Source organism: Exophiala bonariae, assembly GCF_035927105.1.
Source record: "Exophiala bonariae strain CCFEE 5792 chromosome Unknown scaffold_17, whole genome shotgun sequence".
Classification (NCBI taxonomy): domain Eukaryota; kingdom Fungi; phylum Ascomycota; class Eurotiomycetes; order Chaetothyriales; family Herpotrichiellaceae; genus Exophiala; species Exophiala bonariae.
The window spans coordinates 745,743-769,605 of record NW_027042492.1 but is presented as its reverse complement, the minus strand read 5'-3'; the positions used below and the strand labels follow the sequence as shown (position 1 = coordinate 769,605).

The 23,863-nt window shown below is 49.8% G+C and overlaps 8 protein-coding genes across 8 annotated transcripts; 4 read left to right on the top strand and 4 right to left on the bottom strand.

The window, feature by feature from the left end:
- Positions 1–476: 476 nt before the first annotated feature.
- Positions 477–3,088, bottom strand: LTR84_003898 (uncharacterized protein; the record flags this gene model as incomplete). Its single annotated transcript, XM_064847481.1, has 2 exons — positions 477–3,006; positions 3,060–3,088. 2 exons carry the CDS (start codon positions 3,086–3,088, stop codon positions 477–479), a joined length of 2,559 nt encoding a protein of 852 aa, XP_064705202.1.
- A 946-nt stretch (positions 3,089–4,034) lies between these two features.
- LTR84_003897 (uncharacterized protein) lies at positions 4,035–4,982 on the bottom strand (the record flags this gene model as incomplete). The annotated part of the gene is made up of 3 exons (XM_064847480.1): positions 4,035–4,334; positions 4,390–4,745; positions 4,805–4,982. The coding sequence occupies 3 exons, from the start codon at positions 4,980–4,982 to the stop codon at positions 4,035–4,037; spliced, it is 834 nt and encodes a 277-aa protein (XP_064705201.1).
- Positions 4,983–7,593: 2,611 nt separating this feature from the next.
- LTR84_003896 (uncharacterized protein) lies at positions 7,594–10,823 on the top strand (the record flags this gene model as incomplete). The annotated part of the gene is made up of 2 exons (XM_064847479.1): positions 7,594–7,623; positions 7,686–10,823. 2 exons carry the CDS (start codon positions 7,594–7,596, stop codon positions 10,821–10,823), a joined length of 3,168 nt encoding a protein of 1,055 aa, XP_064705200.1.
- A 428-nt stretch (positions 10,824–11,251) lies between these two features.
- On the top strand, positions 11,252–12,025 carry LTR84_003895 (uncharacterized protein; the record flags this gene model as incomplete). The annotated part of the gene is made up of 1 exon (XM_064847478.1): positions 11,252–12,025. One exon carries the CDS (start codon positions 11,252–11,254, stop codon positions 12,023–12,025), a length of 774 nt encoding a protein of 257 aa, XP_064705199.1.
- Positions 12,026–12,749: 724 nt separating this feature from the next.
- LTR84_003894 (uncharacterized protein) lies at positions 12,750–15,542 on the top strand (the record flags this gene model as incomplete). Its single annotated transcript, XM_064847477.1, has 1 exon — positions 12,750–15,542. The coding sequence occupies one exon, from the start codon at positions 12,750–12,752 to the stop codon at positions 15,540–15,542; it is 2,793 nt and encodes a 930-aa protein (XP_064705198.1).
- Positions 15,543–16,031: 489 nt separating this feature from the next.
- Positions 16,032–17,291, bottom strand: LTR84_003893 (uncharacterized protein; the record flags this gene model as incomplete). The annotated part of the gene is made up of 1 exon (XM_064847476.1): positions 16,032–17,291. One exon carries the CDS (start codon positions 17,289–17,291, stop codon positions 16,032–16,034), a length of 1,260 nt encoding a protein of 419 aa, XP_064705197.1.
- A 1,413-nt stretch (positions 17,292–18,704) lies between these two features.
- LTR84_003892 (uncharacterized protein) lies at positions 18,705–20,002 on the bottom strand (the record flags this gene model as incomplete). Its single annotated transcript, XM_064847475.1, has 3 exons — positions 18,705–19,343; positions 19,425–19,602; positions 19,686–20,002. The coding sequence occupies 3 exons, from the start codon at positions 20,000–20,002 to the stop codon at positions 18,705–18,707; spliced, it is 1,134 nt and encodes a 377-aa protein (XP_064705196.1).
- A 1,258-nt stretch (positions 20,003–21,260) lies between these two features.
- Positions 21,261–22,523, top strand: LTR84_003891 (uncharacterized protein; the record flags this gene model as incomplete). Its single annotated transcript, XM_064847474.1, has 3 exons — positions 21,261–21,265; positions 21,375–22,259; positions 22,313–22,523. The coding sequence occupies 3 exons, from the start codon at positions 21,261–21,263 to the stop codon at positions 22,521–22,523; spliced, it is 1,101 nt and encodes a 366-aa protein (XP_064705195.1).
- Between the last annotated feature and the right edge of the window lie 1,340 nt (positions 22,524–23,863).

Here is a 23,863-nt window from a genome sequence, read left to right as displayed (position 1 = left end):
ATAGAAATATGGCCAGGAGCAAAATGAGCATGGATGGCCAGTCTCCTTCGCGCCACCTTGGAGGAGCTTGTCTCGGCATAGATCCTTCATACCTACAATTCGGAGCTGGCTTTGAGTGACAATCTACCCAACTTGGATGTATAACAAAACTGGTCGAATGGGATGATTGAGACTGACATCGACGCTTTACACAGCAGGCTGCGAACGACGGGGGTAAAATGAATCACGGGTAAAAACTCCACTTCCGCCGATGATGTAGACACTCACCTCATGGTCTTGTCTCATTTTATCATTTAACGCTACGAAGCTTGCCTATAATTAGATGTTATAGCATGCAATCTGCCGGCGTTATGTCGTCCATGACTCTCATTGTACTTCCATATCGTGACCATAGGCTGTTCGTCAATGAGTGCGACCGACCATAGAACGTGAGTACAGCGTAGCGCTGAGCACTGGTGGTCATGCAAAAGCGTTGATCAATACTCGAAATCATCATCAACTCCTCCTTTCCCTTTCCCATCCCTCGCAACAACCTCCTGATTGCGATACATCTCCGCCACAGCACTGGTGGTCGTTGCATCCTCAGGTTTCTTGTCATCTCGGTTTTGGATATATCGGGGGAATCGCAAACTGATGCCATTCTTTCCACCCATTTCATCGATAGCAGCTCGGTATCGAGGACTCAATGTGAGATCAGCCGTCTTGACTTCCCACACATAACGAGGTTCGAACCAAACATCGGGCTGATCATTCTTGACCGTACTGTGGCTGTAGAAAGGTTTGGGGCCCTCAATCAGATGCTGCGAAAGCTCCTTGTGAATATCCGCCAAGTTGACCTCGGTAAAGCCTGTACCGATATTACAGACAGTCTCGAATGTCTGGGTCTCTGCGTTGTATGCTGCTAGGAGGAATGCGCCATACCAAGAAGTTCGCTTCCCCTTGCCATAGTATGCACCCAAGACGACAAGATCTAGCGAGTCGCCCACCCCTGAGAGATAATCCTTCTTCACTTTCAACCAATTTCGTGAGCGCTTACTTGGTTCGTAGCCAGACTCCTCGGTGTCAAGCATTTTGACCATGAGACCTTCGCAGGATGCCTTCACCGATTCATCCAATAACTTCTGAATTTCTTCGATATCTTTGCTATTGCCGTATTGAGCAAAGGTAAACTCTCCTTCCACTGGTTCAAAGGCTGCATGAAGCAATTCTCTTCTTTCTCGAAGTGACTTCTTTACCAGGGCCTCACCATTGTAGAACAGCATGTCGAATGCATATACACACACTTTCACTGTAACGTCAGAAGTTTTGACGTCCTTGCGTTTGCGGGTCATCAGCTGCTGAAATGGAAGAACCTTCTTGTTCTGAGGGTCCCATGCCACAGTCTCGCAATCCAAAACAAAGCTTTTGGTAGAAGGTTTGATCCAGGTGTCCAGCTTTTCCAGAATGTCTGGGTATTTCTTGGAAAGATCTTCCGAATTTCTTGAGAAGATAGAGGCTAGCCCTTTGAATGCTTTGGAATCTTTGACCAAAGTGTTCGACGCCGCTGGAAATTCACTCACTGATTCTGGTGCAACATAATGGATCTGTGCTCTTTCTCCATCGTACTTGTACTCGCACGTAAAATCTTTACCCTCGAATCTGTCAAGAACTTCCGTGATTGATTTTGTCGGCTTGGCCAGCATAGGTTTGAGAGGGACTCCTGGTTGAAGTTTGCAGCTCTCATGTAGTTTGAAAATGCCGTGCTCCAGCATGGCAGGGATGATGACTTCGTATGATGGCAATTCACTGTACACGGTTTTGAGGGCAGCTTCTCCCTCCACCAATTTGTCGGTGCTGACAGTCTTTCCTTTCTCAGCAGCTTCGTATGTGACGACTGCCTGGGCAAGAGCAATGATGACGGTCCTCTCAGCTAAACCAAGTCTGAGTTTTCCTTCTAGGAATCTGACGAGGAATTTTGCCTCAGAGGGCCCGCCCTTGTCTTTTTCGATGTCGATACTTTTGCTAGCCGACGACACATCCGCAGAAGCCATCAATTTGTTGATTGCCCGCACCTTTTGATCCTGCGAACCATGACCTTCCATCTTGGCAATGTCGAGAAGACCTTGATGAACCCCACGGACGGTCAGAGCTTTGGGCTTGAACATTTGACCCTGCTTGGACTTGCTCTTTGCAGCAACCAGCCCCAAGTCACCAATTTTCTGGTGGTCAGCTTTGATAATTGCCAACGAGCGACCAGAACTCTCTCCAATGGCCTTCATAATAAGAGACTCCCCTATACCAAGCTCGATGCCCGCGTAATCGGCAGCGAGCTTATTGAGCATGAGCTGAACTGTGGGAAGCAGGTCCTGTGGTGTGAGACGCAGGACTTGTTGCAGGAATGCTGAGCAGTATGCGGTGATTTGTAGTCTTTTCGTTGTGAGCTCGATCAGAGAGAATGTGGTACATAAAGCTGCGTATGGCACAGGCTCTCCAGCCTTCCAGTCAGGATATGGGTCTTTGGCAGATGACTTGAGAGTAGCCTGGACCTTGGAGGCCTTCTTTTTGGTGACCTTCGGCTTTTCCTTCTCGCTCGCTGATTCTGGTTCTTCAGGTTCTGGAGAGGGATCGTCCTGCTCCGAAGAAGCAGAGTCCTCCGGGATGGATCTTGTTACTTTGGAAGACTTCTGAGTGACCTTGGCACTTGCTTTAGTGCCATTTGTCGTGGTTGGCGTTTGTGACCTTGATGTCCTCCTTCGTTTTCTCACGACCGGCTCATCATCACTGCCTCCTCCATCTTCTTCTACATCACCATTTGGTTTCTTGTGCTTCCGTGTCGGAGATCGGCTTGTGTCTTCACGGGTTGAAGCTCCAGGGGTTGCACCATCTGAATTGTCATGTGGCGGGGTCGCTCCATCATCTGTAGCATCTGTCTTTGCACTCTCTCCGTTGGTTGCAGATTTCCGGTTGAAGGACAGCGTTGACTGAGATTTGGGCTTGGGATCAGCAGCTTTTTTTCCAAGGAAGCCGCTACGCTTTGTGTCAGCACTGGATGGAGAAATATTATCCCTTTGAGCACTTACCCAAGAGTGGCTTGCTTTGATGGTGGCATGATGCGGGCTCTGCTCGACCTGTTCAAGGAGGTGTAGTGATGGCCGTCGACATGCAAGAAGGTTGGATTTGAAGGAGGGGTGCAACTTGAAAGGTCGAGGCGCCGGTTTATATGGGAGAGATTGGACAAGGCAGCAGGGCCTAAGCCTGGGGCCGAAGTGAGAACCTGAAGTGGTTTCGAACGACAGGAGTGGTAAACAATCCGCATTCGCTATACTGTCGCAATTGCTGTTCACCGGAGGCAACACTCAGTGCGGAGTGGAAAGTCGCGTTCGTGACGTGACGCGTGAGATTTAGAAAAACCACTCTAACTTGAAGCGTGTTGCAGCCGACACGTGAGTTGCGTGTGGTGCCTAACAATGCCAGGCAACAAGAACCAGACAAAACTCCACATCACTTAACCACAGAGCCTTTTACTTCGCTCTGTTGTTACGCGTAATGATCCATTAATGTTGATAAAGAATTCTAGGACACTTCTTTTAGTGTAGCTAAACCATTCTCGTCCTGATGGTTATCCACAGGATCTCGCCAGAGGCCAAGGGCTAGATTGCATGCGGATCCTTCGGAATGCTGAGGCACAGCAAGGGGCCAGAAATGCAACTACAAAGAAAGGCGGCTACCACCGTTGTTCGCCTTTTCCTCAGTTTTGAATTTTCATCAAGATGTATTAGCTATCAGTCGATTTTATGACCTATTACCGCAACCACGTGTCTGCCTGCAACGGCTATGCTGGGTTGATAAAACATGAAATCCATAACGCATCAATGCATCCCTGCCATGCCGCAACCAATGGTTCGACTCCGTAATAGTCATTTTGGCAGTCCACTTGGAAGTAAGTCATGAAGCATGGGAACGCCCTTTCGGAAATCGGGGTATCAACAGTGATTTGGGAAAAAATTGGAAACGCTCGTCGTCACCTCTCGCCACTTTGCAACAGCCCGGGACCCTTACAACAACATGATCGCGGCGAGACCAGCAACGCCAGCAATATTTTGAGCAGCAAATGTCATTTGAGGAGCAGCGGCACCACCTGATGTGGCGGAAGAAGCTGCGGCACCGGCAGAGCTGGTTGCACTTCCAATTCTGGAGCTCACAGAGCTTGCAACAGATGCGGCAGATTCGGAGGCTGAGCTTGCAGCACCAGAGGCACTGGAACCGATAGAGCTGGCGGCAGCAGATGCGCTGGATGCGGCAGATGCGGCAGATTCACTGGCTCCAGAAGCGGCAGAGCTGGCGGCTCCACTGACCTAAAGGTTGGGAATAAGCAGCCGCAGGAAATTGATCAAAGGGTGAGGGACTTACTTCGCTGAACAAGGTAGTGCTGCCAATGGTGCTTGTAATGGTGCTTCCATCAGTGGTAATGGTGGTCAAAACAGCCTCGGTGGTGACAGGGACTGAAGAACCGGCTGCTCCACCAGCGCCACCGAAGATGGTTGTGCTGCCGACAGTGCTGGTGATTGTGCTGCCATCGGTGGTGATAGTGGTAAGGACCGGTGCAGTGCTGATGGCTGAGCGACTGGCCTCACTGCCAGTTGCCGTAGAGCCAGAACCACTGCCACTGCCACTGGCGCCACCAGCTGCAGTTCCGGTAACTTCTCCAGATTGTGTCAAGGCTTGGGTTGCGCTGAGGGTGACGGATGACGAGGCACCTGAGGCGGCTGGGATGGTATAAGCCAAGGAATTCAGAGTGATTGGGAGGAATTCGAAGGAAGCTTACCAGAGGCGCAATAGGTCAAACCGAAGGTGATGATTGAAGCAGTATCAGTGCCAGCTGGGCAGGCCTGACTGACGCAATCCCGAATACCATAACCGAAGTTGACGTTGGAGCAAAGACAGGTAACATCAGGTTGGCCGTTGACGTTAGGGCAGCCAAGAGGGCCGGCCTGGCCGAGCATGTTGTTGATACAGGTTTGCTAAGATCAACAGGTTAGTGACTGAGGAGGTCATGTCGGGAAGTTCTGGAGACCTACACCGCATGCTGGCAAGTCGGAGAGGGATTGGGCGAGAGCCAGGCCCGCGAAGGTGGCAGCGACAATGACGGACTTCATGGTGATTGAGAGTTACGCAACGTAAAGGGTGTTGGTAGTAAGAGAATGCACGGCTACTCTGCGAGGGTAAGGCGGTGGAAGAGGTGGAAGGGATCAAGCAGTGTTGAATGGTGAGGTGGAGGATGAAGTGAAAGGAAGAAGTGAAGAGGTCGATGCGCTGGGAGGGAGGATTTATTGGTCTGTGTGGCCGAAGGTCGAGGTGAACTTGAAGTGGTAAGAGCAATCGAGTGGGCGTGGCCGTGGCAGTAATAGTGGAGCGAGGGAGCAAGCGCAAACTTGAAGGTGAATGGTAACCAGCAAGGCAGGTGAAAGAAAGCCGAAGAGAGTGATCACAGTACGAGGTAGCTCGTCCTCGAGCTAGTTTTACTCGATCGTGAGTCTTGAAAAGAAAGGATCGAAGGGTGGAGACGCGGAGGGAAGGAAGCAAACGAGTCAAGGCCGGCAGAAGTCACGATCGAGGCACAAAACAAGCTGGAAGGCTGGGTAGATTTGGTTTTGGCTTTGACCTGGAAGTGATTGCAGGTGATTTACCTGCAGCCTCAGCCTGTAGTAGGGAGTATCCGTAGTCGGTCCCTGTACATACGCGCTTGTGCATCTCCGAACTCTATCAATTTCTAGCTTGAATGGCGGAAAGTTGGACAAAAACAAAAGGCCGGGAAGCCTTTAACTGGCTCTCGCCCTGGATCCCCTCCCAGTCCCATCCCTGCTTAGCTTGGTCGCCTCCCCACATCAGCCACGATCTGCGCTGGCACCCAGCTCACTTGGTGTGGCAATATCTAGTAGCTTTTTAGTGTCTGGCTAGCACGGGCTCATTCAAGCTGAACATCGAGGCCTACGGAGTCATCTCAGTCAACTTCTCATCCTCACAAACCTGACCGAGAACGGTCGACGTTTTGAGGTGACACCAACAGTCAGTAAGTCCTACTTCGAACCTCACTCTAACCTGGGAGGCTGGAGGCTGGATGCTATCGCTCAGCGTCATGCAGCAACCCAGGAAAGCTGTGCTACTATCACCATCGTCTACCATCGTCGTCCAGCCCGTTCAGCTGATGTCGGATTGACGTACGCGTCGAGCTACTCGTACACCGCCGTCTCTTTACTCATGCTCATAGTCGCCCAGCAAGCCAGATAAGGTGTGCCCTGGGCTAGAGAGAATAATAATCGCTTGCATCGGTCCTCGTAGCAACCCCAGGCTAGGTGACTAGAGCCCTCCAAAAACGTAATAATGCATAACAGACTGTCGCTTTCGGGCATCACGGCCAACAAGACGCGTCGATCCAAGATGTGGGAAAGTGGGAAGCGAACCGGTAGGAAACAAGCATTGAAGACCTGTTATGTCACTCCCGCAATCCAACATTGCTTGGTCGAAGCGTTGCCCCTGGTACCTAGGTAGCCTGCGCCACAGCCTCCACACCCTCTGGTGCGATTAAGTGCCTGCAGGTCCAGGGCTGGCAAGCGAACGGGATCTGGTGCCTCGCTCAACTATTAGGTCCAGTACCCATCGAAGGCACAGTGACGTCTGCCACTCGTCTGAGAATGCATCCGTGCGACACAGACATCAGGTTTTTTGTTCTGTTCGTCGCCCCAAGGTCGTAAACCTTTTCCACAAGAGCATGCATGAGAACCATTCGTTGTCATTCCATGCTGGCATGGCCTTTGACGATTGTCCTGCATCAGGTTACTCGGTACAAGGCCGTGTCTCGGAGGTGATTGCACTTTCCAGTGGCTTTTGAGCCTCTCCCGTCTCAATTTGGGAGTTTGATTACTCGCCAAGGTTGGCCAACCACCTCCCGTCGAAGATTCTCTCATGGCTTGGAGGCTTCAAGTGCCATGAAACAGTCTCTGGTACCCCTTAACTTGGCGACGTCTAATTAACTTTCTTCAATCCCATTTCTTCAATATGCCAGAGTAGACGTACCTCGATAAATGTCAATGCTGCTGACGTCGTGGTGGCAGATCCCCACTCCAAGCACCTGCACTGATCTGAGCTTGCTGCATGACACGCGGGCGGAGTTGCTCCCCAATATTATCGATTAACTGATAGCACTGACCCCAATATATGAGGTTTATTTTGGACTACATTATCCTTCTCATGCTGATATCATGGGTCGATGAATTAGGCATACAACAGTTCCAATTGCAAGCAATGCTGCTGAGCACTAACTAACCTTTCCGTTTCCCCTCAGCAGAAACCGGAGGTCTGACTAAGCAATATTCACATCACGTGTCATCCCTACAATGATCCGCCGTAGACGATTTCGATATCCAAAGGAATTCAACATCAGGTCACTGGCATCCAGATTACCGAAGGACTACCACTGTAAGAGTCTTCATAGCATCGAGTTCTTGAGCGCGATACGCGTTACTCCGATGCATCCATATCCTTTAACTTCCAGATAAATCATGCAGTTTTCTGCAGCATCAATCCCTCACTTCTCTCAAACTGGTGCATGTCATCATGAACCAGAGGCAAGAGGCCTTCCAGCAGGTATGCCCCTCTTGAATTGCCCTTCGATCTAATCTCGGAAAGACTTGTTCTGATGATGACAGTTGCGTTCACCATGCGTTGAACTCAGCTCGGTTGTGTTGAAATTCAAGACGAACCAAGTTGCCTCCAAGGCGGTTCTTCTTGCTCTTGAGCCCGTCCATCATGCACTAGATACTCTTGGGCAACAGGGTTCTCTTGACCACAAGCTAGCAGAATACGCCTTTTTCCCTCTCACTCAAATTCTCAACCAGTCCAAGCAATTGCCGTCCCAGGTCCTTGAACTCACCCTGAAATGTATTCAAATTCTCGTCTCCAAAGGATGGAAGGACCAACTTGCCCCGCAAATGGCAAAGCAGCTCTTGATTCTTATGAGCTTGCTTACCTCCTCCGAGTCAACGTCAAGTGCAGAGCCACCTACTGACGACCTGAAAGTTGCAGCGTTCGGTTGCATGCATGCTCTGCTTCATCAAGTCGCCCAGCGTGATGATTCAGCCTCCTCTTTGGACGAGATCATCGCCACGAGCCTTTTAGACCGCCTTGTCTATCAACTGCTAGAAGATATGAGCATCACAACCTCTGAATCAGTACAGTTGAGCGCGGCAAAAGTGCTCTTGGAATTACAGGGCGCTCTAGCCAATCCCGTCACGCTCGCTAGTCTCCTGCCTCGCACCGTGTCAATGCTTGTAAAGGTTCTTCGCCCAAGCACGAAGGCACGTCGTACACAGAAAGTGCTTGTCACGTATTTGCAACTTCTCACCGAGGCGCTGAGGCGTGTCCTCTCTGACAATGTGCTCTCCGAAAGAAGTAGTGGCCTGTTTTACGGTAAGACTGCAGTCACAGATGATGACAAGAGACCCGTACTTGATAAATCCTGGCTTGACGCCACAGCACCTCAGATAGACATTGCTCTAACTCAGGTAATCAAATTGAGAAGTCAGAGAAGCCCTGCCATTGATGAAGCACTTCTCCAACTCTGTCTTGTGGTTATCGAAGATTGTTCGCAATCCTTACACAAGTCACTGCCATTGATGGTGGAGACCCTCACGGTTTTATGTCGCTCCAATGACTCATCAAAAGCCGTCGCTGCTTTGAATCATTTAATGCTCTCCCGTCCGATTATCAGCGACGTTGTGTCTGCAAAGTTCTTCGCGTTGTCTCAGGCTCTTCCGAGAGTAATGCAGGGAAATGATGAAAGACCAAAAGAGCACATCCTTGGTCAACTTGCGACATCCTTCACTGCATTATCTGAGACCACAGGAGCCCCTGAAGAGACCACTTCCAGAATAGCATCTGTCTTGATTGACAGTGTTGCAGTCGGTATCGAGTCAAGTTCTCAGCGTCTCTCTACCATTAATGGTCCCAACGAATTGCTACACCATGAATTTACCCTCTCCCACCGGAAGCCGCTTGAATTCGAACCACTTTTGCTCAGCCATCAAAGCCAGCAATCCTCGACGGGCGAGCTGAATGCTTTCATTCACTCATTGAGTTCCCATGGCGCAAATTATAAAATCACTAGGAATCTCATTAACCAAATGTGGGACCCAGATCTCAAAAGGCGGGTTTCAGCGATTTGGCTCGCTTTACGCTTCCTTGAACCCAGTGCTCAACAAACTCTTGACCTTGATGATTATATTCAAGTCGATCATGATGATGGAGATTGGTCACTTACTCGACCTTATCTCGTATCAGATCTTTATGCACAAACTATACCATACCTCCTTCAATATGCTGATCAGCCAGCTGATCAGCCAGCTGATTCAGCATCAGATTGGCGGTTGGTAGGTTTGGCACTTGAGTCCCTTGTCCTGCAGGCAAATCAATTGCGAGATACCTATCGACCTGAGCTAATGGAGACTTTGTTCCCTCTGCTTGTAGTTTTCGGCTCTCCTCACACCGCGCTACAACGTCACGCCACGACTGCACTCGATTTACTCGCCCGAGCCTGCAATTATGCTAGTGCAATGGAGATGTTGATCGAAAATGTTGACTACCTTATCAATTCTGTTGCGATGCGCTTAAACTCGTTTGATGTTTCGCAAGCAGGTCTACAAGTTCTTGCGATGATGATTCGTCTGTGTGGAGCAGATCTGCTACCTCACCTGGACGATGTTATTGGCAGCATTTTCAGCACCCTCGACAGCTACCATGGTTATCCGAAGCTCGTCGAGTACTTGTTTTTGGTGCTCAAGTTGGTTGTAGATGAGAGCTCGAAGAATCCCACGAACCTTGCCATTGAAGAGGGTTCTGATTTGCAGACTCATTCAAAACGTACTACATTTGTATCTACGATTTCGGATATCGTTCTTGATTTGAATTCAAGAAGGACTAGAACGAGCAAAATGGAAGAGGAGCCGGAACAATCGATTCCTACGCCTCATCAACCGTGGAAATCCAACCTTGAGCATCCGCGTACTTCGACGAACGAAGACGCAGCTAAGGATGAGGACGATGGAGATTTGGCGCCGAACTCAAATTCTCGCAAGGACGAAGAAAAGAAGCTCTCAAAATCACACCAGTTGCTTATTCAAATCGTGGAGGCAACAATACCACACATGTCGTCGCCATCGGCCAAAGTCCGGCATACCTTGTTGGAAATCCTGCGAAAGATATGTCCTGTGTTAGCCGCCCATGAAACCTCTTTTCTTCCCCTGATCAACTCTATCTGGCCATCGTTGGCCTCGAGAGTTCTCGGACAACAGGATAAAGAATCGCCGGAATTACCTTACAATGTCCAGGCTGCCGTAGAGACAGTAACCATCATATGCGAATATGCTGGTGATTTTATGGCTTCACGGGTTGATGAACTACTCACTGGCTTGGAGGCTCTATTCAAGAGGATTACTGTGCCAGCAAAAATATCAGCACGTGCCCAATCGTCTATTCAAGGACAAGGATCAAATGTTTCCACCAATGGCCCGCCATCCCTCTATGTTATTGAGCAAGAAAAGACAAACAATGGCCGAGGCGTCCTAGATCAAAGACATATCCGGCCATCGGAACAACAGATACTAAGTTCTCTTGTCACTTTGTTCGGTACGATTCTCCGTTGCGTCCGTATTTCAGAGGACAACGTGGACAAACTTTTTGATCTGTTGGGACCTTATTTGAGAGGAAGCGGAAATTTACAAGTTTGGGACGCTTTGGAACAGTATAACAGCGACTTTGTATGGCTACTTAGACTTCGATGGAGTCAATGAGCCATTTCTCCTCCTTCTCAATCATGGCCATAGAGATAACCCAGAAAGGAAAAGCCCCGGAGATTGGCAACCTGCTCTACCAGAACAAATCGACGCTAAGCTGTTTGCGGAGAATCTAAACGCCGCATCGAATCTTGGTGATGGAAACAACTGAGTCCAGATCGAGTTTGGTCATGACAAGTCGCGACTGGAAAGAGTATGTATGAATGCAATACCAACATTCCCCCGGAGATTGTAAAGATCCCGCTACGTGATCAGGCTGCCCTATTCGAATATGCCTCACGAGCAAGACAGGTATTTAATGTCACCAGGCACCACCAGAATGACAATCTCAGAAGCGATCGATCACCCTAACAAGTGTTCCCATCAACTACCTCTACTGCCTTACTTCTAACCAAACCAAAACAATTCACTGCTAATACTCCACCATGCCCGGCAATATTCAATTCCTCACTGGCCAGCTGAGGACACCCCCTATGCCGACAGATGATTTAACAGGACGAACGATTCTAGTGACTGGTGCCAATTCTGGCCTGGGCCTGGACGCAGCAAAGTTATTGATCAAATTGAACTGCAGTACAATCGTCATCGCTTGTCGGGATGTCTCCAAAGGGAAAGCCACCGAGGATTTGCTCAGAGCCTTCTCCAGCCAGAATGGCAAGAAATCAACCATCATCCCATTTGAGCTTGAAATGACCTCCTTTGCAAGTGTCGTCTCGTTCACCACACGATGCAAAGATCTGCCACGACTTGACGCGGTCATTCTTAACGCTGGTATCGCCGAGGTTGAGTTCAAGCTGGCTGAGGGATATGAGAAGACCATCACGGTGAATGTGATCTCGACTTTCCTGCTGGCTACTCTTCTCTTACCAATCCTGCGGGCATCTGCAAGGAAGTACAGCATCACTCCCAACATTGCCATTGTTGGCTCGGCGGTACATTTCTGGACCGACCCCAAGCAGTTGACGAAACCAGCCTCGGGTCAAATTTTGAAAGCTGTTTCGGATCGACAGTCTGCAGATATGAAAGGCCGATATTTCCTCAGCAAGCTCCCAGTGATGCTGCTGGTCAAGTATCTCGGATCAGTTCTGGAGAAATCTGCCCAACAGGATTCTTCGGGCAAGCCTCTTGTGGTTCTGAACAATGTGGCGCCTGGATTCTGTGTTTCCAGTAAGTCTCCCCCTCAGATCAACCGCAACTAGCTCTCCGTGTTATATGCTCTGTAGTCTCCTGCAGGACAAAGATCCAATTCCACAACATGGCCTTTGTGCAGTCTTGGTAGCTTTGTTCTGCGAAAGCTGTGTTCGAACTATGGCTAATTGTGCTCTCTCTCCCAGACCTGCTCCGAGAATCTAGCGCGATCGAGCAATTCATGCAGAGAAGGCTTGCAAGATCAACCGAACATGGAGCTCGAACACTGGTCCATGGTGCAGTGGCGGGCACTAAAACCAACGGCCAATATCTTAGCGAATGTGAAATTAAGCCCGCCAGTCCATTTGTTAGGAGTGCAGAGGGCGATAGGACTGCCCAAAACCTCTGGTCAGAGCTTGCCGATATTTACGAAATGGTCAGCCCGGGCTGTACCAAAGAGTGGTGAGGATTATGATAGCCTGGTGTACGCCTGTGTTCATGCGCACTATATAATAAATAATCTGTTTCGAGTGGCTGGGTACCGGCCATGCCATGCCAGTAAATTCCCAGTGTTTGGATCTTCACCAGGAATAGAGTGTTTCAGCTCTCCATACTCGCTGAGCACTCCATGTGAGTGTTGCGTAGCTTAGCGGGACCCCGGACACCGGCATTTTGGAGGTTCCTCCAATAATGCACACGACAGGCTTTGGAGCCTAACAATCGACGACATTCTAGCCATTGCATCTGCTTGTTTATTTATTCCACATATCAACCCATTTACCACTCAGTCGCAACATGTCTGACTTCTCTTCGCTGACTCATAAATTTCGAGCGAATGTTGATAACCAAGTGACTGGCACCAACAAGATCAGCAAACGGAACCGCCAACCTCTCTCGTGCGCACCTTGCAGAGTCAAGAAATTGAAATGTGACCGTGGTCATCCATGCGAAACGTGCATCAAACGTGGTGATCCCACGATTTGCACTTATGGCAAGAACGTGTCAGCATCAACCAATTCATCCTCAAAGCCCGAGACAAACGGTACAAATTCAAAGGGAAAGGCACAGGAACGGTTGCGCCACCTCGAGCATCTGATTATGCAAATGGTTGATCAGAATGGTCATGGTCTCGTTCTAGGATCGCAGCCGCCAGCTTCAACAAACGCTCCAGGTTCGGGCTCGCAAGGTGGCCTTGTCGAGTCGGAGTCCGGCTCAGAGGCACCCAATGCCGCAGGGCGCCTTCAATTGGCTTCGTCAGGAGCCCAGTACGTGGGCTCGACTCACTGGTCTGCGATCTTGGATAATATCCAAGAAATCAAGGCTGCTTTGGGAACCGAAAACACACCGAACGCTGATCTTGAGGACACAGAAGACAGTGAAACTGCCGAAGTCGTGACACTGTTTGATTCTGGCAACGGTCTATCTCTTGCTCAGATATTGTCTCAAGCACTTCCTTCAAGGTTACAAGTCGACCGGCGGCTCTCGACATATTTCAAAAACCACTATCTGGTCATTCAATTTATCCATACTGGCCAGTTCCAACGTCAGTATGAAGAGTTCTGGCGTAATCCACTTGAAACCTCTCCACTTTGGATCTCGATCCTCTTCGCCATCTGCTGCATGTCTGCAACACTCAACCATGTCCAAGGTTCTGAAGATCCAACACCGGAAGATCGACTCAGTCCTCGCATGAGCTTTCTCCAGGCTGCATGTCTCTGCATAAAACTCGGCGGCTACGTGCGACCTAAAAAGTGGCTTCTCGAAGCTCTCGGCCTGTACGCCCAATGCCAGTACATGGCCACCATGGATCCTTCCAAAGAGGTTGGGGTCGTCTTCTCCATGGTGGTTCGCCTGGCATACCAAAGTGGCTATCACAGAGAACCTTCAAACTTCCCACATCTTAGTGTTTTTGAGGGTGAGATGCGACGCCGCTGTTGGGCCATGTGCCGCCAGTTCGATCTAATGGTATCCTTCCAGCTTGGCTTGCCGAACCTCATTACTCCTGACAGCTGGGACACCAAAGCTCCTAGCAACCTCTTAGATGCAGACTTTGATGAAAACTCAGCGGTTCTGCCGCCATCACGACCAGAAACGGACCCAACCCAGATTCTTTACTTCATTGTCAAGCTGCGTTTGATGACTGCGTTCGGAAGAATATGCAATCACGCGTTATCATTTCGAGAAGCGCCGAGGCAGGAGATCATGGACTTGGATGCTGAAGTACGTGCCGTGTACAAGACCGTACCTGATATTCTGCACGTGAGACCGTTATCAAAGTCTTTCGCAGATCCAAGTTACCTCATTATGGTGCGCTTGAATTGCGAATTTCTCTACCAAAAATGCCTTCTCGTACTTCATCGGAAATATATGACACAAGGAGGCCACCCGGACTCTTCAGAGGCAGCAATTACTGCAGCAACCACCATAGTGACATACATGCTTGATATATATAAGGAGTTCAAGCCGGGAGGTCAATTATATGCTGACCGCTGGATGTTGAGCAGTTTCACCATGAATGACTTTTACCTCGCGACCATGGTGCTATGTCTTTCCTTGTCCATTTGGAGGAAATCACATCCCGAGAAAAATGTCGGCGAAGATGAGAAGGTTAGATCTCGGATCGAACTCCTTTCAAAAGCATATGGAGTCTGTGAGGAATCAAGCGCTGCCAGCAAAGAGGCCAAGCGTATCACCGGAGTCCTGAAGATCATACTGGGAGAGTACGTCCTCGCCGCTGGCTCTGGTCTCCAAACAAGATCTGCTGGAATATCACCAGAAGACATCTTGGAAAGACGAGACATGTTCCGAATACAGCCCATCGCTTTCTTCCCGAGCTCTTCAGACTTCAATCTTGCACCACTCTCACTTTCCGACTCGCAAGCGACAGTCAACCCGCCACACACGATGCAAGCCCACCAGACCACTGCTAACAATAGCGTTGACTTTGAACAATTCTCCTATCCTCAAACCGAAACTCGGGATTCAAACCAGATAGATGCCAGTATGTCACCCAACCCATTCACCCCATTCATGTCCTTCAACAATTCCACCTACGGCTATTCGCCCGTGCCGACCACCTCCAACGGCATGACAAATTCAGCATCCAACCCTCTCACCACATCGATACCAGCAATACAATCCCCATTTCTCCCCAGCGGTCTTGCAAACGGCCAGGGCGCGAACACGAACATGGGCATCGACTGGGCACTCCTGGACCAATGGATGGCGATCCCCGACGCGGATTTCATGCAAACACTGTCTCCCAACGCGACCATGCCATCATCCCGACCCGACGGCCCTGGCAGCAACATCCCTACAACCGCACCTATGCACGACGACGACAACGACGACTGGACAAGCACGCCGATCCGCTTCCTGGGCACGACGACGCTCTTGCAGAACCAGGAGACGCCAAACACGACGGCGGCGGGGTTCTTGTCGTCCGCGGTCGGCGCAAAGCCTTCGACGACCAGCAGTGGCAGTAATAACAACACGGACAATTTCTCGCCCGGGACCGATAGCTTGGGGTACAGCACTTCAACCTCTAGCGGCCGCACGCAGGCGCTCGATCAGTATCCGCAGTATTGAGTGGGCGCTACAGATGACTGGGGCCTGGCGGAATGATTGTATGACCTTTCTTGATGTGAGTGACACATAGAAACCGCCTAAATCACATCTACGTTGTATAATTTTTGGCAGACTGGAAAGGGAATGTTGGTATACAATGACACAAGTAGATTCCTACCTCATCAATACGCATAACATTAGGGGGTATTCTGTTCTCGAAACCGAAAGAAGTGTTTGATCAATTCAACCCATTGCGCTCATTCATCCGTAACCCCCTTCCTGTTCAAGACTGTTTTCCAAGGTTCCGTCCTTCCCATCCAAAAGACGCCCCTCAAGTTGCTCACCATGGACTAGATTATTCTTCCCATGAGAAGTCATGACGGCGCTCGCTACCACACATCAATCTTGGAGTGGCCCGTTCCCAGATCCCGAAATCCCTAAACGCCCTGGAAACTCCTTGCAAACAGACCAATCCGGACCGCATGTCATGTGAAGAGTTGTTTTTAGCACTCATTGCTTAGCGCCCACAGACCGCTTCTGCCTCGCAGCGGCATCCCTTATCTTCCAAGCCGAGCGGATTCCTTCTGCATTTGCGAGCAGATCTTCTTCCGTGACGTGATCATGAATCGACTGGATGACGCTCTCATACGTACTAATATGATTTGCATCAGTCTTGTCGTCTCGGAAACGATGGAAACGCCAACGCCGAGTATTGCCGGATGAATAGGCTGCATCACCGTTCGTAGTCGTGCCGTTCAAGGGAGACTTGTCTCTCAGAACATCCTCTTGGAAACATTCGACGATTGAGTCCTGAAGGGGCCGGTTGAGGGACTTCCACTCCTCCCACTCTTCGGGCGTCACGAACATATCGTCAATGTACGCGTACTTGTCGTTACCGTGGTTGATGTAAAGGCCGAATTGGGATGGGAAGGCGTGGTAGTCGGGCTGTCGAGATTGGTCTGGATCATCGGGATCAGGAACGTACAGTGGCCAATCAATGTGCATGAGAAAGTCGACAGTATTCTCGGACGGCGGTTTCCACTTAAGTATGTGCTCGTCGGTGCCCGACTTGTAGGGCGTGTTCTTGCAGGTAAAGATCAGTCCGTCATTGCCGTGGAGTTGTTTGACGCGCGGTATGATCTCCTTAAACATTTTTTCCAGGCCATAGCTAAACTCGGTGGATTTATCTTCAACCACAAATGGGCGTTTGTGTGGATCGGGGAGGGACTTGAAATAGGCATTGTAAGGTTCAAGGACATGGGCTTTGAAATAACCTAAGCGTTTGTCGAGGGGTCGCTGTAGAAGGGTGTTATTATCCAGAACTAGACAGTCGAAAACCAGGTACTTTGTGACTGAGTCTCGATCGGGGAACTTGTCTTCTACCAACTCGCCATCAAGGATTGTGCCAGTGTGGAATTTGTTGGGAGCCTTGTCATCGTGGTGGGGAAAATAGAGGTTGGGCACATAATAGTAGTCGTTTTTGCGATCGATGAGATAGTGTATGCCGTGGCCCTTATCCTCGGTGAGATACATCAAGTAGCGCAACCCATCGGTTTTTTCACAGACATAGTAATCCTGCTTTTTCAACTCTTGAAGATGCTTGCCAGCAAAGGAGACGGGTTGAGCGCCGGGAAAGGAACGGTTGCTGCGACCGAGGAGGGCGGCGACTTCATTCTGAAAAGTGTGCTGAAGTTCTGCACCAGCCCAGATGCCTCCTACACGGGCGATGAGGGATTGAGGGTCATAGGCAGGCTCCCGATGATGATTCATTGCGCCAGCGCCATGCGAGATCAAACAATCGAGGGCATGAAGTGAAGTTCTGGATCAGTGAGGATTCGAGGTACGGCAGTCACCTACTACGTCTAAAAGCGATGAAGGAAATGCCTTTGACCGTGTTCAGTGTCAGTGGGTGAGTTTATCCATGAACTTGAGGCCGATCCATTGCCCCATGTATGCCAAGCTTTGACTTCCTGCTATGGCTTAGTCTGAGTTACCGAGTCAGGATGACACTTAGGTAAGTAATCCTTTGAGTAGGTAGTGAATTGGCTGGGGGGAAGTTGAATGGATTTACGACTACCAGACTCAAGCCAGAGAGGAGCATTTTCGAGGAAGCGACAATCACAGGACTCAGGCTACCTGATCATCGCCACGAGGTAAAGACACCGATTTGGGGACAGTCATGACGGACTGAACCTTCTGACACTTCATATTGCTGTGTTCGCCCAGGGTAACTTCTCAGCAAGGGCTTGCCCAGGTCAGCAATGGCAATGGAGATATTGCTGGAGAAACCTATTAATTGTGCTTATTGGACTTGCTGGGGATTGCATGACATGCTGTGTACAAAACTAGTTGTTCATGAATCCCTGATCATTAGGCGGTGATATTTATCCACAGCTGACGAATGTAATTTGACGACTACCATCATCGGTAAGATTCTGGCATGGCCAGTAACCGATCCAAGAGGAGATGGGCTTAGATCATGGTCGACGCCATGGTGCGTGACTTCGTCAACATTGACTACCAAGTGCTCAACCACTTCCTGCTTGTCCAGGATATCAAGTATCCCAAAACCCTATTGAGCGTGACACTTGCTGGTGTGCGGAAGCTGCTGTTGTTGTCAGCCCCTATCTGGTCAGTTATCCTGGGTACCCAGCATGTGCACCTACCTCTCAGCGAATGCTGATCACTGAAAGGGTGATGGAACCGCGGCGCTTTTACTGAAACTTTTATTGAAACATGTAGCAGGGTTGTACAACTTTTGGCGAGACAGTGTTGAGGATCGCGGTTCGTCCGGATTATCCAGCGATTAGAAACACTATATATCCAACCGACATTGAACATGTTTGCCTTGAAGGAAACAAGCATTCCGCTCTGTTGTTCAAGAATAGCTAGGATTAATCGAGATTCTCTCCGTCTACGAAATTGTGCCCAGGAAACCAAATCAGACAGAAACCGATTGCCACGTTCGCAAGACAACCAAAAAGTTGGCGTACTGAAATGGAACATAACATTCACAATGAGAGTACGTATAATCAACTTTACTAGCTAGAGGAATTCATGTGATCACAAATTGAGGAACCAGCCTTGTGTCTGAATGCATGTCTGACTTCATTTTTGTCCTTCCATGAGTCGCAAATGCCACCTATGAGGCTTTCGCCTCCAAGCAGCTTGGACGTGGCTCACTTACTCAAGAAAATGAACTTGGGTTCCTGGATGTTTATCGCTGTGCTTGGTCACTCGCAGACTGAGAAGGTCCGGTCTGGAATAATGGCCGACAGTATCCAAATTATGCTTGGCCAGGGCTCGGGTACTCAAGTCCACATCGGCATACAAGATACCCTCCTCGCCCGGGTCGAGAGGTTTGACCAACTCTTTACCATCCGGACCAAAGATCATACTGAAACCACCGCCAGGGGTACGAGCATATGGATAGTTCTCGACGAGACATCTCTTCCTATTCTTCTCGGTCAGAATCTGGGTGGCAGTCATAACGAAGCACTCGCCTTCCATGGCCATAACCTGCGAGAAACGATTGGACGCATCGGGCGTAATGTGCCACTGCCACGGACTGCCATCGGCGGGCTCGTCCCAAATAAGCGGCCAACTGGCCACGTGAATGTCTGTGTCTTGCCAGTAGGTGTAGTATCGGAGCAAGAGTTGGGAATGTTCCCAGCAGTTGAGGCCTGACACCTTGCCAAAGGGGGTCTCGACCGTTGTTTTCAGACTTTCGCTCTGTCCGTCACCATAATATGCGCGTTCAACGTGAGTTGGTTTGATTTTGCGGCGATGGTGTACAATGGTTCCAGTAGGGTCGATGAAGGACTAGTTGGTTTCAAGACGTGTGTGAGTGTCTATTCAAACAGAGCCAATTCATGTAAATGCTTGAGGGAAGACTACACGTACTTGGGCAATGTAGATACTGCCATTGTAGCGCTCGCTATAGCCGAGGACAACGGAGATGCCAGACTCACGCACGGCGTCCCGGATGCGGTCCATCTCAGGCGACTCCCTTACAAGAGAGTTGCGGAAATACTCATCCATAAAGGCGGCGCAATCGTTGACAGACTGCGACCAGATGGCCCTGCTAGATGTTTTAGTACATGTAGTCAAGTCACATTGCCTTGGGACGGCGTGGATGTTGTCTGGGCCCTGCACCCTACGTACCATGGGTAGCCTGGGATGAAAACTTCAGGAAAGCCGAGAACATTCGCACCATTGCTCCCAGCCTCCTTGATCAATGCGATGGCCTTGTTGACGCCGCCCTGAAGATCGTTCCAAGCAGGCTCGGCTTGAATAGTAGCGATCTTGACTGTTTGCTTGATTGAAGTCGGCATGCTTACTGCCGGACGATGATGTTCTGATGTTGTCGAAATTTCAGAAGCTGGTCTTGCTGGGAGAGAGATGACTGAGAGGTCTGAGGTCGAAGAACTAGACTCCTGATCTGTCATAATCGTGCGAGCTTGCTTCTCAACAGTGCTCATTGCTACAGAGGTTCCATCTTTCTTATAGAACACAACCTGTTCTCCTGATTGAACGATTCTGCCTGGATATCCGTTATCCGGGCATAGAAACGCGTGATTCGAGCAACAGGACCACAACCTGTTTCCCTAAATGAACGATTCTACCTGGATATCTGTTATCCGGTCATAGAGGCGCGTGATTCGAGCGACACGACCAGGGGCGCCCTGGATCGCAGGAGTGGGTCATAATCCGGATACCTGGCATCCAGGGCGGCGTTGAGCGGATTTTCGGCCCTTGCAGCAAGACCATGCAAACATCGCTGATTAAAGTATTTACTGAAGTGAGGACTATCCTGAAAGCGATCCAGGCTCTTGACGTGTTGGAAGTGTTTGAAGTGTTTGAAATGTTAGCATTAATGCTGATCCCTCAATATTTTGATCCGACTCGGATTGAGGATCCGATGCGAAGTAGTGTTGGCCAGGTTGATAGAAGCAGCTTAATTGTGCTCGTTGGTGGGGTATTGAGAGCGATTCTGCGACCCAAGACACCCACCACCAAAGCCGTGAGCGTACTCCGTAGCTGTCATTATCCTTATCGTGCCTGATCTCCAACGCAGGGACCAGTAGGTACCGAGTACCCCTCATAGATCGAGTGCTTCTTAGGCCGTCTCCATTGCAACTGACTCTGACCTCTAGCTATTCTGGAATATGCCTGGAGGAATTTCTCAACTCTCCAAGACTTCGATTTCAATAGAGATACCCTATCCCGGAGGCTAGTACCTGGACGGGTAAGTGTGACCCCCTGGGCGTTACCTAGCACGAGGAACCGGAAGCCGTGGAAAGCCCATGAGCGCTTCTGAATTGATCCAACACAACCCCAGACTTGATCAGGCCTCGCTCCACGTCTCTTCCCCGCAATTGTGGACGTATCGAACGACACAATCATTGAAGGTGCGTACACCCAAGTGTTCCCATCATTCGCCAGAGATCGAAGTTAGTTCAGTTTCTCATGGTTGAGCTGGCACAGATAAGACGACACCACCTCTTTCCATCCGGAACTGGATTGTGTTAAGCTACTCCAGTTTCAGCCATACAGTTTTCAATTGCGAAATGAACGGAATCAAAACTGACACTCCTGCACGCAAGAGGATATTACTGGCTTGCAACGGCTGTCGGACCAAACGGACAAAGGTAAGACTCTGCGAAGCTCGTGGTCCAGTTCTCGGGCCCGCCGATACTAACGCAAATGAATTCCTCAGTGCGATGGACAACAGCCCCAATGCGGTGCGTGCAAGTATCGTGGAGATATGTGCGAGTATAGTGTGGCTGAAAGCAGGCGGAAGTATACAAACCCAAGTATTGCAGCTGAAATACGATATTGATCACAGCTCAGACGCCCGAGTAATGCATATATAACTGGCCTTGAGGCACGAATTGCAAGCCTGGAGAAAATGCTCGCTCTTGCCACGAGCGGCTCCGACACCTCTGCACTTGACAAAAGAGGCAACCAAGAACGTAACTGGAGTGTCGTGGATTTTACAGATGTCGAACCATGCTCCCCTCTGAAGGAGACTAGATGTTTCGAAGCCCCAAGTGAAAAAACTGTCGACGAACTTGTTGACGCTCTCGGCTGTTTTACATTGGGAGATACTGGCGAGTTACGTTTCTTCGGAGCTTCCAGTAATTTCAGTATTATCCACAACCACCCTCTGAGAGTCGCATCTTCAGGCGATGCACGAAAACGCGGCATAGCTGCAGCACGCCAAATGCCAGGCTTTTTTGAACCATCTGATGAGCTTCGTGACCATCTTCTGGAGCTTTACTGGCAGTGGCAGAACTCCTGGCAGTATATTGTTGCTCGAGAGTCCTTCGTCCTGGACCTTTATGTCCACAAGACCGGCAGATTTTGCACTCCGCTGCTGCTTACGGCCATGCTTGCACTTGCTTCTCGATATTCTTCTAGACCAGAGGTCCGAACGAGCCCTGAAGATGCAAACACTGCTGGTGAAATGCTCACCGCTCAAGCACGAACAATGCTTCACCATGAATATGAAGCTCCAACAACATCAACTGTTCAAGCAGCAGGGCTGCTTGGCTTGTACTGGGCTGCGTTGGACAGAGAAGGCCTTGGATTCATGTATATCGGCATGGCTTCACGAATGGCGATGAATCTAGGGCTGCATTCGGACTGTTCCGCATATATTTCTCGTGGATTCATCACTGAGGAGGATGTTGAGGCACGCAACATCGCCTTCTGGGGTATTTATGTCCTGGACAAGTCTGTTCCACCCCTGTTCATATTATGGCACCGAGCTAACTGCAAATTTCAAGGCTGTACTGTGTCGGAATGGGAAGACCTGCTGGTATTCAGGAATTCAACATTACCACGGCCAAGCCTAAGGCCCAGGATCGTGTCCTTATCGGTTTGACCGAAGAGCAGCTTAAAATCTCCCAACCATGGGCGACGTCACATATCACCATAAACGCGATGCAGATGTGCGAGATATTCATCATAACGTCTGAGGTGGTCGACCAACTGTAAGTTGTCAAGAGACCCCTGCGTCTCTACGGTTCCCTCACGCGAATGCAGATACGCCCAAAAGCCAACGTGGGATGAGCGTGGAAAAGTCAACAGGATCACGGAAACGCACCTACGACTGGTGAAATGGTTCGATCGGCTGCCAAAGAGTCTCAAGATCTCAGAATCGAGCCTTCAACAGTCCCCACCATATGTTTACCAGCTTCAGTAAGTGGCCCAATGCCAAACTGTAGCAAAATCGTTCACGTGTCTGACCAATAAGCCTCCAATATCACACTTCCATCATCCTCTTGCATCGACCTTTCTTTGAGGTTTTGTACCGTGGCCCAAGCACTGGCGAGTATGACACAGAAGGCGGAGATATACACTCTAGATCTTGTCAAACCTCAGCGGCCAAGATCTCGAGCATCCTTCGTATCTACGAGGGAAATTTCACCAATGTGAGTTGCTCTACTGTTTCTTTCCTACCCACATGTGATACTCCCAGCTCACATCAGAAAATCCTAATGAATGAGCGTCGATATAGCGATGTATGCCGATATCAGCAGTCCACCCTGCCTTCACGGCCGCCATCATCCACCTCCTCGACCTCAAGACCCCAGATCCAGTCCGGCGGAGAAAAGCCATGCGACGGTTCGAGGTTTGCCTTCGATGCTTGTACGAAATGAACTCGAACTGGGAATGGGCCAATCGATCCATCCGAGCCATTCAGTCCCTGGCCACACAGTGGCAGATTGATATTTGGTCGCTGTCTCTCCGTTTACACGAGATCAGTCAAGAAAATCGAAGGCAATATCAGGTTTACGAGAACTCGTGCCAGCAAGAATCTCCAAAAGTGAATTCTGGCGATCTGAATTCTGCTATTATCGACCAATCGCGGCTTGCTGACCCGTTTGACGAGTTTTTTAATGCTTGGACTTATGATCAATCGTTCATGGATGGAACGTTCGACTTCTTCGACGACACCTGATTTCTCGCCGTGAGCTTTCCGTGAATGTCAGTCTCCTGACTGAAGACAACACTTCGATGTTGCCGCTGGTGCATCCCTTACAAACACCACACACAAACACATCAACTTTCCACCGACCAGTGCATGCGTTCGCGATGTCCAGATGACTTTGCTCATCTGAGAAGTTTCATACTGGTAGTAGTGTCATATAGGGATCGGACCCCTCCGTTTCAATTTAAAATCACGTACCAAAATGGTGAAAACCTAACAATGGGACCAACATGGTCTCTAGCACCAGTGAGGAGTCGGACAGGGACGGTATCGGTTCACTATTTCGAGTACTCGCGAGGTCATGCTTCCAAGTCTCATTCTCCTCCTGCACATCACAAGGGTA